The sequence below is a fragment of the Zingiber officinale genome, chromosome 8B, assembly GCF_018446385.1.
Source record: "Zingiber officinale cultivar Zhangliang chromosome 8B, Zo_v1.1, whole genome shotgun sequence".
Lineage (NCBI taxonomy): Eukaryota > Viridiplantae > Streptophyta > Magnoliopsida > Zingiberales > Zingiberaceae > Zingiber > Zingiber officinale.
This window is the reverse complement of record NC_056001.1, coordinates 101,549,568-101,564,200: the sequence shown is the minus strand read 5'-3', so window position 1 is coordinate 101,564,200 and position 14,633 is coordinate 101,549,568. Positions and strand designations below refer to the sequence as shown.

Here is a 14,633-nt window from a genome sequence, read left to right as displayed (position 1 = left end):
CGATCAACTGATCGATTGGAGGTTCCCAATCGATCGGGTGTTCTATTGGGAGGGTCTCTGTGCTTGCGGCGATAGCTCCCAATCGATCACTCGATCGATTAGGCTAAGGCTTCTTCGCGACACCCGTTCAATTGATCAACCGATCAATTGGACTGTGATTCAATCGATCGGTTGATCGATTGATTCACTGTTGACTTGCCAAATCAAGTCTAAAGACCCTAAAATCCCAACATCCGATTAGGGATGTCAATTTCACCCGAACCCGATGGAGGATCCAACATCTGACCCGAATGGAGAAGGGTATGGAGGGACTCTTAATACTCGATACCCGACCCGAATACCTGATTAAATAATATATATACATATATTAAAGAAAATTTTCTTTTTCTAAAATCAACTTACTATTTTTTGTGGATATTAGTAGGAGACTATATAGATGTTTAATCTATTTTTTTAATTATATATATATTTTTAATAGGATATTAATTTTAATATATTTTTGTTGAATGATAATAATTTGATAGAAAGAAGAAAAATTATACATATAGAAGATATCCGATCTTTTAATGGGTATGGGTATACCCATCGGATATCCTACACCCGATGGGTATAGGTACGGAGGATATAAAATCCGACCCGAACCTGACCCATTGTCATCCCTATATCCGATCAACCATGACCTGTTGGGACATCATGCCTAGCATCCAGTCACCCTCAACCTGCTAGGACTTCCTCACCAAGTGTCCGATCAATCCCTTTGATCCACTTGGACTTTTTCTCCTCATGCTAGTGTCTGATAAACCTTGACCCACTTGGACTTACCACCTCATGCCAAGTGTCCGGTCCTCCATGACCCACTTGGGCTTCCTTCCACCAAATGTCTGGTCACCATTGACCTATCTGGATTTTCTCTTGCCAAGTATCCGGTCAATCTTTTGACCTACTTGGACTTCCAAACACCAGGTGTCCGGTCAACCTTGACCCACCTGGATTTCCACATGTCTGGCTTCACTCACCAAGACTTTTCTTTTACCTAGCTTCACTCACTAGGATTTCCCTTATGTCTGGCTTCAGTCACCAGGACTTTCACCTAGATTCACTCACTAGGGTTTTCACCTGGCTTCACTCATCAGGACTTTCCTTTTGCCTAGCTTCACTTACTAGGACTTCTTATCTGCCTGACTTTACTCACTAGGTCTTTTACCTGGCTTCACCCACCAGGATTTTCCTTTCCGCCTAGCTTCACTCACTAGGACTTCCCAGTCAAGTATCCGGTCAATCTTGACCTACTTGACTCTACTTCACATCTAACTAGTCAACCTTGACCAGAGGAGAATTATACCAATAATCTCCCCAAATGAACGATTGATTGCACCTGTAATCTCCATGTCTTGTCAGTCTCCATGTATTGTCAAAAATCGAAACCCAAACATCAAGACTCAAGTTTGAGCCTTCTTAAACTTAGTCAACCAGGTCAACCTTGACCTAGGGATATTGTACTAACAAATAGTAAATTTTTATACTTGCGAATGTGATATGATATTGATGTGACTTATTGAAACATTTAACCAAGATGCCTAAAAGGGTGTTGCTATTCCTATTGAGCCTAGATCTCTTGGTCCACGAAAAAGTGAATCAGGAGATGATTCACTTGTAATTACGGTCGGATCATGGTCGTGATCTGATCATAATTGGTTGTAATCCCTCCCTGGTTCACCATCCCCCCAAATTATAATTTGGGTCTGGATGGATGGCAGGAGTCGACCGCTAGTGGGCAAGTGACCAGACAACCTGGCGCCGAGCGAGGGCGGCCTTCGAGTGGCCTCCGGCCACTTAACCTAGCCCAAACTATAACTTGGGGGATGATAAACCCAGAAATGAATCCCAATCAATTATCGGATTGTAATTATAATTTGATCGTAATTATAAGTGGTCCATGATGTATATTTTTTTTTTATAAATTAACCCTATTCCTGTTTCCGTGAATTAGAAATATTTTACTCTAGTGTTGCGTAGGAGGAGTGTTTTGTAAAAAGAAAGTAACAAAGAGGGGCGCCCTTGAGTAGAAAAGGAAAATTAATGAGCGATTTAGTAAATCGCCAGATAATAATTTTGACTAAAATAGAAAAATGAAGGAAACCTTTTGATTATTTTTTCCCCCAATAGGTACGTAGATCTAGCAAGCGGAGCCCACCATTTTTGCTGCGTCCCGCACGAAATCGGATAGAACTCGCCTCCACACCCGCCTCGCTCTCTCGCCCCAAATCGAGACGCGAGGGCGAGACGAGCACAAAAAGGTGAAAATTTCAACCTCTGATTGAAAGAGAAATCTTTACAAAACCCCTAGAATTCTTCCATGTCCTCCTCGATTTGAACTACGAGCTTTCACCTCTCTCGATCAGTTCCTTCTTCGAACACGCAATTTCTAGCTCTCTCATACCTAGCCTCAGGCCGCGGGGAGTCCTTAGCCGCCAGCAGCTCCAGGAAGCTGCTTCGGTAGACGTTCTGGTTTAATCTGTTGTTAGGTGGTGTAATCTTCTCCTTGATTTCTTATTTATTTTTTAATTATGAACGCCAGGAAATGTGGCGTTCAAATGGGCGATTCTTCTGCTATCGACTCATTCTTTGTTTTTCTTTTCTCTTTGTTCGCGTTCACACACTGTTGAAATATTGAAGCTTTGTGTTGTTGGAGTATCTCTATGGATCCTTTGCCGCTGTGGAATTTTTCTATTGTCTAGGCTTTGCAGAACATAAGGTCGATCTGTGGGTTAGATGTGGTGTAGCATAGATTAAAAATAATGGATTAATATTTTATTGTGATTTAGTGTTATTAAATTATGATTTAATTTTCAAATTTTTTTTTGGTATTGTCGAAATGCTTGTTTGGGAAGGGCGATCTTGCTTGCTTCACGTGATTATTTGGTTGCTGCACTGGAAAGCTTTTATGGGCAATGTACTTCTGTTCCTGCTCCATTTTGGACATGCTCGTGGGAATTTGGTAGCTTAGAGATATCTGGTGCCTGTTTGTGTTTATTTCAAATGCTATAAATCGGTTTTGTCATAACATCATTGTTGTCCTCTGACAAATAATCATGGATTTATTCTATCACTATGCCGCATTTTGACATTGTATTGTGCATTCTAAGAATCCATTTTGTGCTACTGAGCGGATAAGGCTTGCATCAGTGTATTTTGACATCTTCTGTATTTTTTAGGCACGTCCTATCTCCTCTCGCACCATTTTTAAATTTTCTTTTATGTAGGAAAAAGGAAGTAAGTTGAGAATATATTTTGTGGTAACATCAAGAAAGTGTATGTCTCATTGGTGACCTTATTGATGCTGGAAGGCTCACATGCAATCAGTTATGCAAGAATAATATGTTCTTTGATTTACCTCATTTCTTCTGTGGGGAACAATCACTATCTATTATATGATTACAGGTCTTGTTACAACATGAGACCAACCAATCCAAACTAGTCATTCTTGACTCGGTGGGGTTTTGCTGTATTTTCTTGTCATCCATTTTCCCTACATTTCTTGAAAAGAGTTGCATACCCATGTCAGAAAATGAGAAGGCTATAATAAAACCAGAGGTACATCTAAAATGCTGCCATAGTGATACATTAAACTCATTTGTCTGATCATAGAAAGTATGTATTTTCTTTGACTGTATTTGGTTTTGAGAAATTATAATTGTGAGATGTTGCACCTATGTTCTAATGTTATTCTCCTTTGAAGTACAAACTTTTTGTGACACTTCATTGTTGTTCTGTAGTTTTGTTTTTGTGTGTGTTATTGTTGAGATTTAAGTTTCATCTTTTTTGAATGAGTATAATTACTGTAACATGATTATTGAAAATATAATTTCTTCCAAAATGATAGTTTAATGTGAAACACTGAGATGAGATGGATCTGATCTGACTGTTATTTTTAATAACAGGCAATGAAGCCCTTTATATGGCTCCAATGTGCTGATGGATCCATTCAACAAGTTGAAGAGGAGGTTGTGATGTTCTGTCCTATGATATACCGGGAGATCCTTCAGACAGGGATGGGTTCTTCTCAAAATTCTGCTATATGTTTACCTGATCGCGTCAACCCTGCTATTCTCAGCTTAATTTTTGAATATTGTCGATTTCATCAAGTATTAGGCCGCTCTAACAAGGTTCTTGACTTAACCTTTCTTCTTTAATGACCATTTTATCTTTTAAATTTCTGTCTTGTATATCGAAGATAGGTCAATAATATGTATATCACTCAAACAAGTATTAAAGATCAATCTTTCTAAATCCTCTAAGCCCACAAGGATGACCTGAAGTATCTAGTTATTAATAGACAATTTGTGCAAATTTTCCCCTTGAAGTATTTTAATACACTGGACAGGAGTAGGTGATATACAATCTAAACAACAAAAAAGTCGAGATTGTATTGTTTATCCTGTCTAGAGTGGTTTTAGGTTTGTTTGGATACAACCAATTTGTAAAATATCTATGATCGGTTCTACAATGTCACTGCACGGCTCACTAATGACAGAGGAAAGGAGAGTTATGAAGAAAGAGTATCAGATCAGATGACAATTGGAGAAATAGTGGATTTCCTATTATCTTTGTTCTGTGAGTAGGACATTGGATGGACTCATTGGCATATATCCATTCCTATGAGCCTATCCTCGAGAGTATATAAGATAGGCTCATAGGAGAAGTTTGTCTTAGATGTGGTCTACTCATTAACAGGAATGTGTGCAAGTTCCCAGGTTTTGGAATTTCTTTCCTAGATTTGAATGGAATCCCCATTGTTTTCTGCTATTGATGTATAGTTTTGCCTAGTTCTTGCTTTTCGTAGGTCCATATTTCATAACTGTTGTTAAAAGTTGGTATACAATATTTTGAAGGAAAAATCAACATTGTTCAAAGCCCTAGGTTGGCTTTCCGTATCCCCGTGATCAAAGAAAGGAACTTATACATCTTACTCTATCATTATAGGAACGAAAATCCTTTGATGAGAAATTCATCAGGATGGACACCAAAAAACTATGTGAGTTAACTTCTGCAGCAGACAGCCTCCAGCTGAAGCCATTGGTTGATCTCACTAGTCGTGCATTGGCTCGTATGATAGAGGGGAAGACACCAGAAGAAATTCGTGAAACATTTCATTTACCTGATGACCTTACAGAGGTAATTAATAGCTGTAGCTTTCAATAGTCTATGTTCATTTTCTTGCACTTGCTACCAATATGGATTTCCTTAAACAGGAAGAGAAGCTGGAGCCACTGAAAAATGTAAATGATGATCCACGAATACGGCTACTCAATCGGCTATATGCTAAGAAACGAAAAGAATTAAAGGAGCGTCAAAAATTAAAGGTTGTTACTTCTTCTCTTTCCGACTATTAATTGAGGTTGTCATGCACTTGTGCCCTTTGCCTGCATTAAATGTTCTATTTCTTCTCCATGTACTGTTTTAAGATGTATTTCTAACTCACTATGTATACTTTAAGGACATTGAAGCAGAGGAAGAAAAGAAAGATGAACGCTCAGTTGATGAAATCTTATCTTTTATCAATGGAGAAGAAGGTATTTTAGTTAAAAGTTTAACTTTCTAATTTCTTACATTCTGATGTGAACACCAAACTTTTTTTACCCATTTATTAGCTAAAGTTATTCTTGTATTCTTTTTATCTAATAAAAAGATTTTATTTAGTGTGTAGTTTTATGAATATCACTAGCAATATAGTTCTACAGGACTTCAAGGTTCTAAAATTCACTAGGCGCTAGTCGGGCGGCAGACCAGTGCCTAGCGCCTAGGCCGCCTAGGCGGGGACTAGGCGCCGCTAGGCGGATTCCTCGGTATCCCTTGTTTCATGTGGACTGTGGACAATGTCATATGCAAATCTAAATGTTGTCTTAAACAATTTAATAGCAATGAAGATCTAACTATGTATGCTGAAATAAATACATACTTTCCAATACCAAAAAATAAAAAACTATAAAAGAAAACTAATAGTTTTGTGCAAAGGAAATATACTAGGCTCAGTAAATATGAGTAAAAGAAACAGTTAAACAATAGAACATGCAGTAAGTTATCATAATCATATAGTAAACAATAGAACATTGGAAAATAGTAGCAATAGTTCATTCAAGATTGCAATGCATTGTGAACTAGTAACCACTAAGCAAAATATAATTGTTAAATAACATAAATTATGTCTTAACAAAATGAGTTCAAAATTACACAACTAATAATATCTCAGACTCATATTTATTCTGCTTCTTCTTCTCCATAATTTTCAATAACTTGTTCTTCATCGGACACAAACTCAATATCATTATTGTGATCCTCGTCTTCTTCTTCGGATTCAAAATCATCTTCATGGAGTTCTCTCACTCTGGAGCTTCTTCGGGGTTGTAGATTTTCATCTGCTCCACTTGCTTCATCAACCATTTGCCAAGTGAGCCCGGAACCTAGTTCAACTTCATCATCTTCCCCACCATCCACAATCCAACCTTGTGCATTTGAAGCATCTTTTGCAAGAAGGACATCAACATTTCTTTCTTTTTCTCTTTTTTTGTTTGTTCAACAATCTAGCATTAAATTGGACAAATACTAGATTGTTCAACCTGTTGGCATCCAACCTATTTCTTTTCTTTGTGTGAATCTAAAAAAACAGAGAAAGTAAATACTATAGTTAGAATTAAATATGGATAAATATAGATGTTAAAAATGTTAACATTTAAATTATATCTTACTCCTTCAAATGTACTCCAATTTCTTTCACACCCAGATGAACTTGTAGTTAATGAAAGTATCCTCAATGCCACCCTTAGCAAGTTAGGTGTGTGAGCACCGTATGTACTCCACCATGCACATGGATTAAATGTATCATCATTTTTTTCACATGCTTTTGTTGCCAATGTTTTTCCAAATAACCCAGTCTTATTTCTATATTTTGGAAATTCCTTGTTAATAATTGTATCTTGTAAATCTAACTCATTGGCATGCAAAGTTTCTATGCATTCAAAAATCCCCATCGCGACCTCCTCATAAAGAGCAATCGAACTATCTTTGTAGTAAAAATAAGGATTCAACAAAAATGCAGTGGTATGCAATGATGTATCAAGTCTATCCTTCATTTTTGACTCAATAATGACTATGATAGGCTGATAATTTGATTCCACGTTATTCAGAGCCACCTTGATATCTTCTTTAGCTTGAAGAAGCTCCCCATATAGAAACCCCATCGATGGCTTTCTATCTCCATCTACCAATCAAAGAACTCTTACCAAAGGAGCAAATATTTTCAAACAAAGTGTTACACCATTCCAAAAACTCATGCTCATCACTGTAGAGTAAGCCAATTTTCCTTTGTTTGTTTTTGACCATTTACATTTCTCCCACATATCACTTGTAAACATGACCCTTAAACTAGCTTTTTTTTTCAATTAAACTTTGCAATGTAAGGAAATTTGATGCAAACCTGGTAACTCCTGGTCGGACTATGTCTCTCTTCTTCGTGAAACTTCTCATCAATGATAAATTCTTATGGTGAGCATAGATGAAAATGGTAAAAGCCTTGGACTGCTCAATCACCTTTTTATATCGTGGAAGTTTGCCAATACTTTCAAGCATGAGATTAATAGTGTGAGTTGCACATGAACTCCAAAAGATCCCGTGTCGTTTTTCTCTCATCAATTTAGCTGTAGCCATATTGTTGGTGACATTGTCTGTAACAATTTGAACAATATTCTGAGCTCCTACTTGTTCAACACACTTGTCAACATACTCAAAAATAAGTTCAGCTGTATGTGCCTCCTCTGAAGACTCCTTAGACTCTAAAAATGTAGTACCCTCCTTGCAATTAACACACAAATTTAAGATGCTTCTTCTTTTTCTATCACTCCATGCATCTGTCATGATCGAGCATCCATTCTTTGCCCATTCTTCTTCTTGTTTCTTCAGTAATTGTTTTGTTCTTTCAACTTCGGCTTTCAATAGTGGCTCCCTAAGTTGATATTGAGTTGGAGGCTTGAATCCTGGTCCAAATTGACCCACTGCCTCCATGAGTTGCTTGAAGCTATCATTATCAACAACATTGAATATGATTCCATTTTCATAAACCCATCTCCCAACATATTGTTGAACTTGTTGAGTTCTCTATTTGAAAAGAGCCTCATTTATATTTTTTTGCTGAAGTACTTTACTTCCACTGGAGCCTGCATTTTCTGGAGCAATTGCCGATGCATATCTATCCATGGGGCCAAGTGGAAGAGGTTTTTTAACTCCATCCATCCCTTCAATTTTAAGACCTTCTTCTTCATCTACGGAAATAGCCACCTCTGCTCTACAACTTTGTTCTTCCATTATTTTGTTCTTCTTTCTGTTCCTCCCTTCTAAAATAGCCTGTTTGCACTTATTTTTGTCTTCTTGAGATGCTTTTCGACAACCAGATACATTTCCAGGTATATTTCCAATGTGCTCCTTTATCCTATACACTCCTCCTGACATTGCTTTTCCACATAACTTACATTTAATTTTGTCGAGGTTCTTAGGATCAATCAATATCCCAAACTCCCATCCGATGTCATTTGACTTTCTTCTAAGAATCCCGGATTCGGGTTGAGTGACAGATGCTGTCAAAGATGGATTGCTTGCCATTGATAACAGTCTAACAGATAATCTGAAAAAATTATATATAACAAGACATAATCACATAACATATTAACATGATAATAAAATTTAATTATACCATACAGACATACAATACAAAATATTTCAATAACATTAAGTCATTAACAAGTCTAAGAATATTTTTTTATATATCTTAATCTAATTAATAAAATTTATTCGATATTTGTTTAAATAAATTAAATTTTAAATATATTTTTTATATTTTTAAATCTGTTTTATACTTTTATAAATTAATAATATTTATTGGAATCTTTTAAATTTTAATTTATTTTTCATATTTTTAAAACTGATTTATATAAATTAATAATATTTATTGGAATCTTTTAAATTTTAATTTATTTTTCATATTTTTAAAACTGATTTATATAAATTAATAATATTTATTAGAATTTTTAAAATTTTAATTTATTTTTCATATTTTTAAAAGTGATTTATATAAATTAATAATATTTATTAGAATTTTTAAAATTTTAATATAATTTTAATATTTATAAATCCGATTAATATAAATTAATAATATATAAAATTTATAAATATGATTTATATAAAATATAAATTAATAATATGTATTATATTTTTTAAATTTAAAATATTTTTTATTTTTTAAATCTGATAAATGATAATATTTATTATAATTTTTAAATCTGTTAATATATAAATTAATATTTAATATTATTTATTTAAAAAAATTAAGTATATTATTTATATATTTAAATCTGATTATATAAGTTATAAAATTAATAATGGAATCTTAATTTTATATATAATTTTATATATTCAAAATTCTTTTATAAAAATTAATACAATTTATTATAAAAAAAATAAATTTAAAATATATTTAATTGGGATGATAATTTTATTAGGTTTTACGAACCAACCTATTATTGAATTTGAAATTATCCCCGTTAGGAATTGTTTTAATTTAATAAATCTAAAAAAAAAAGAAAAAACAAAAACAAAAAACGCCGTCCCCGTCTCGTGACTCGCACGACGGTGCGGACGCCACCGGCGCCTCGCGGGAGACCTCCGACGCCGCCGGAAGCTCCGCCGGACGTGTCCGGCGAAGTCCGACGTTGCTTCCAGCGGCGCCGGAAGCGTCGCGGAAAGCTTCCAGTGCCGCTGGAAGCTTCACGAGATGCTGCCGGATGCGTCCTATGACGCTTCCGGCGGCTGCGGACGCAGTCTCCGGCGACTGACTCAACAGTTAACAACTTAACGAAACAAGACGTAAAAACTTACCGGAGCCCGGAGCGACGAAGCCTTCGAAGCGGCGCACGGCGAAATAGCGACGATGACGACTTAGCGACAATGAGGACGAAACAACAAATTTGGAAGACGAAGCGGCGCATGGCGAAGACATAAACAGCAAATTTGGAACAAAATATTAAAAGTTTAAAACCTAAATAACTCGGCCGAGGCCCGCTGAGTCCCGCCGAGTCCCGCCGAGGGCCGCCGAGAGCCGCCTAGGGCACCCGCCTGGGAGGTTTCCGGCGCGGCTTGCTGCCGCGCAGCGCCTAAGCGGCCGCCTAGCCCGAGTTTTCGAACACTGCAAGACTTCAATAACCAGACAAATTAATGTCTGATCTCAAAATTTTGGTTGGCTTCAAGTTGTCTCCTAACATCTCTAAACATGTTAAATATTCTTTCTTTTTGTTTATATGACTAGTCTCTCCTACCATTTTTGTCTGCTCTTTAACATTCCAACAATGTCTAGGACTAATCTCCTAGCTTGATCAGTATCATCACATTAGTAAGATTCTGCTTGCAGCTTGAGGATTATCTAGATAGGAACATATGAACACATCGATATTGTTCACTATGAGTTGGTAAGACATCATTGTCGCTAGAGTTTCTGAATGCGTCCAATGTATATAAAGATTTAAAATGCAAATTCTCATACAATTTTTGAAAAAGAAATCTAGATGGGTTTGTATTAGGTTGGGTTAGAGTATTTAGGTTATTGGAGTTATTGGTTACATGTATTGTGGGTCTAATCTCACGTCAGATGTTTTGCTATAGGGCATTATATTTGAGTGTTGTATATTAGTAATAATAAAATGTCAGCCTATGTCTATGCTTTAAAGCTATATAATTCCAAGAAGCTGGAATAGTTGGTTTGACATTAACGTCTCAATTTTTTTGGTGATTAATCTGTGCTCATTGATTAACTGATGGTTGCCATCATTTTGTTATCGGAAGAGATTATCTGAGAATAGGCAAGTTAAAACTTATAATCAGTCATTCAGGTTGTTTTGCGAGATCTACCTGTGGCTACGTTCATAGAGAACAAAGTGAAGGGTGAAAGAAGCACAGAGGAGAGTTGAGGACAAAAGAAGATAGAAAGATAGACTAGAGAAAATACCTCATATAATTTATCTCTGTTAGTCCATTCATTAAATTGAGAAAGATCTGACTGTTGGTTTTTGTAGGGTGCTGTTGGGAACAATCCAATGCATGCAACTGAAGGAATAATGATTTATTTGGCTGAAAGTCGCCTTTTGTTTTAGTTTAGTTATGTGACAAATGATTTTTTTATAGCTGAAGTTTATATGAAGATTCAACTCGTCCCAATCTGTTTTGCATTAGTAGATGAAAAAACAAATTTATTCAAGATAGAAAAATGTGCTTGGTCTGTGCTTGTAATTAATAGAAATGCAATTAGATTAAATTTGAAACTTGAGTTGTAGAAGAAAAAAAAATGTAGAAACTAATTAAAGGTTCTGAGATCAATAGAAGGAAAGTAAAATATGTGAACTATAGTTTACTAACGAGAAAATACTTGATGGAAGAATAGTCAAGACAGATGTACAAGAAATTTTTGTAGGAGTTCTAGATTTATTGGATTTATTATTTAGCAAGAAGGGGATATTCTATAGATATCGTAATCATGATAAAATATGGCGGTTGAAATGAAAGCAACACATACCAAAATAATATAGTAGAGATTAAAATGCATAGATTGCTGTCTGGATTACTAAAAGGGATACTAATAATAATAATATTAATATTTCAAAGCAATTGATTAGCTCCAGTAGTTGAGAAAATGAGAGAAAATACTTTAGATGCTATGGACATGTTAGAGTTGAATCAATTAGAGTAGAATAGATAAAGAGTAGAGCCAGACAAAAAACATAATGATCGTAATAAAATAAATATTTTAATTAATTTGTATATTACTTGAAATATAGACTTGCACAAAGCTCAGTACAGGGATAAACATGGCTTGATCATGATGATGAGGATGATTCTAGTTTAGTTATTTGCTTGTTGACATGTATGTTTAGGTTAGACTCTGTTGTAAGTGCATTTGAAAATTTTTGACCTCCCATCTTGCTAGGAGGATGAAGTAGTCGAATTATAGGAAACAGTTTTGTGCACTGCTACATATAATGAACTCTTATTATTTCTCGAAAATTATTTGACTAGTTATGGTTTTGGAGGGCATTTTGTGACTTTGTGATTTTGAACAGATTCCAAAGGTGTTAATGCTATTAAAAGTAAGAAAAAGAACAGGAAGAAGAGAGATTCCCATAAAGATATTTGTGGACAAGAATCAATCAGACTCAAGAACAAGGTCACTAGGACCACCATTATTCTTTTATACATGCGTGTATGACCGACATTTACTAGTTTTAGTTTATTGGTTTCTGTCTGGCTTTTAGAAGGAAGCCAACTTTTCTCCAAGTGCAAGTCAATGTTCAGATGCCCGAGATAATGACGATGACACTTTTCCATCAAATGGTGAATTTGAAGATGGTGATATTGATGATTTGGATCCTGCGGTTAAGGAAGAACTTGATAGGTGAGTGTCATTTTGTTGGTTGCATGATCGCTCAGGATCATCTTGTAAATGTTACTTATTTCTTTGACAAGATCTATAATATCCTGCAACAGATGCTTCTTATCTCATCATATCATGCATATGAAATTTCTTTTCTGCATTAAATTAAATTAAATTGAACGAGTTGTTTCTTGGTTTAGTGCTGAAGTATATGATTCATATTTTTTTTGTTTCATCTTCATAAAAAATTTGTTATGAAGTAAATATGGAATTACAACTGACATATCGCAGTCTAACTAGCCTGGACTTTTCTGATTGCTTGTAGACATTAACTTATTCAAGCTGCAACATCATTTTGCTTTTTTGAGAGATCAATAGATGTTTTCTTTAGATGGATAGACAAATATTAAACATTATAGTATGAATTGATAGATAATTTTCAAGTGTCAATTAATGCATGCTATATGATTAATTGCTCAACTATTGAACTATTTAGAAATTAAAATTACTGGCCGCATCATGCTTTGAGCCAAACATGCGACCTAAATATTTGGATGAAAAACCATGGTTGCTTATTAATATTGTAGGATATTGACCAATAGCTGCAAATGAAATCAAGTGACATATTAACATGAAAACATGTGATTCAAAATGTTTCATAATCGCATTCCTTGAATGTGCTAGCCTTGTCCTAGTTTTTTCTCCACACATCTGGTTTGTCTTCATTTGCTTCTCATAAAATCTCCTAGGTTGCCTTTTCCTCGATAATTTTCTCTCCTGATGTAACACAGCCTCTTAAGTTCACTATCATAAGAGCCAAAAATAAGATTTCTCTGTTGCTTAACTAGCTGGTTATTACTCCATATCTTCTTGCCAAGTGATTAGCATTGATTCTCGACATACTAATTCTTGTCGATACTGATTTATGCAGAGAAGTAGAAGATTTTGCCAGGAGATTGAATTCTGATTGGCCTGAAAGAATGCAAGAATTCTTGTCTTTGGGACAAAACCAAAAACTTGTTCCGAATAGAGCTAGTTCGCACGGTTCACTTCACGAGACCACAGGTCCAATTAAACTCCCTTTGCTTCCTAATAGCTGTGATTAGGGAATAATTTCGTTTGTCAAATATGATTCTTAATTTTTACTGGATGTTCTTCGACATGCAAAATGTTTGTATTGCAGGCATGGACAGGAGATAACGAGTGCTACCTCAATCACTTTATACATGGAGAACTCTAATGAGAGAACTCACTCCTGAACTTTTTGTTGCTGGCTAAAAACCATCTTGTGGGAAACTCAAGAGACTTTCCAGTTTTCTTTTCGATTCTTTTTTATTTGCATTTTAAAAACTTAATGCCCTTAGCCAGTAGGCAGAGTTGCCTCGCCCATCTCTTCTGTAAAATTTTGCTGCTCCTGTTTTTATTTTGTATTTTGTATTTTAATTTTTGCATGCTGTAACAACTGGAGATGGTAAAATTTAACATTAGCACTTACTGCTACAATCAACTCATTCTATTCTTCATATTTTTTGTTCATCTCGTTGGAATTTATTGTATTGTAGTATATGATGATTATGTTCACTACATGCCCTCGTTAGTTACCATCTGTCTTCAAGTTATATAAAGAAAACTAAATTATAAGATCAGTTTATAGTCAATTGTCGAGTAGGTAGTGTTTATTATAATTTGATATATATGTGTTTAATAATTTACATTGCAATATGTAAGCGTCTATAATAATGATATTATAAGGAGTTTAACCTTGATGTTGGTGCTGGCAAGAGAAAATTTATTAATCACTAAGAACCAGCACACAAATAAGCTAATTTAGCTCTTATTGCTAGTGCGGTAAACGAGTCAAATTTTCTGTACTTAAGTTTGTTTGATTAGATATGTGAGTCAAGCTAGGTGAATAATTAAGTAAAGCTAGGGTGAATCTAAAATAAAATAAACTGTTTAAATTTGACTTGATTTTCTGTTTTTTCGGAGTTTGATTCGATTATCAAAATTCTCAATTTAAATTGAGAATAAACTTGGTTAGTTGTTTATATTTTAAATTTATTTGATTAGTTATTGAATTTGATAATATAAATGATTCATATTATAAGTTTTATTTATTTATCATATTGATAGAATACTGTTAATATTAATGAGTTGAATATAATTT

At 34.9% G+C, this 14,633-nt stretch overlaps 1 protein-coding gene across 7 annotated transcripts; it reads left to right on the top strand.

The window, feature by feature from the left end:
* The first annotated feature begins 2,172 nt into the window (after positions 1-2,172).
* LOC122016052 (SKP1-like protein 21) lies at positions 2,173-13,989 on the top strand. 7 transcript variants are annotated; one of them, XM_042573203.1, is made up of 11 exons: positions 2,224-2,297; positions 3,264-3,362; positions 3,442-3,594; positions 3,942-4,166; positions 4,984-5,175; positions 5,253-5,363; positions 5,498-5,573; positions 12,156-12,259; positions 12,351-12,487; positions 13,398-13,531; positions 13,650-13,989. In XM_042573203.1, the coding sequence occupies exons 2-11, from the start codon at positions 3,354-3,356 to the stop codon at positions 13,664-13,666; spliced, it is 1,158 nt and encodes a 385-aa protein (XP_042429137.1). In that variant the 5' UTR covers positions 2,224-2,297; positions 3,264-3,353; the 3' UTR covers positions 13,667-13,989. The 7 variants fall into 7 exon arrangements, with proteins under 7 accessions (XP_042429141.1, XP_042429139.1, XP_042429137.1 ...); XM_042573201.1 differs by having other exon boundaries at positions 2,230-2,297; positions 12,348-12,487; XM_042573202.1 differs by lacking the exon at positions 2,224-2,297 and adding an exon at positions 2,304-2,525 and having other exon boundaries at positions 12,348-12,487.
* Positions 13,990-14,633: the final 644 nt, after the last annotated feature.

Excerpts from the sequence above, each read along its gene's own strand:
- LOC122016052 (XM_042573201.1), top strand. Across the intron at positions 12,260-12,347 it reads CAATCAGACTCAAGAACAAG|AAGGAAGCCAACTTTTCTCC; the intron begins GTCACTAGGACC and ends TCTGGCTTTTAG. Across the intron at positions 12,488-13,397 it reads GTTAAGGAAGAACTTGATAG|AGAAGTAGAAGATTTTGCCA; the intron begins GTGAGTGTCATT and ends TGATTTATGCAG.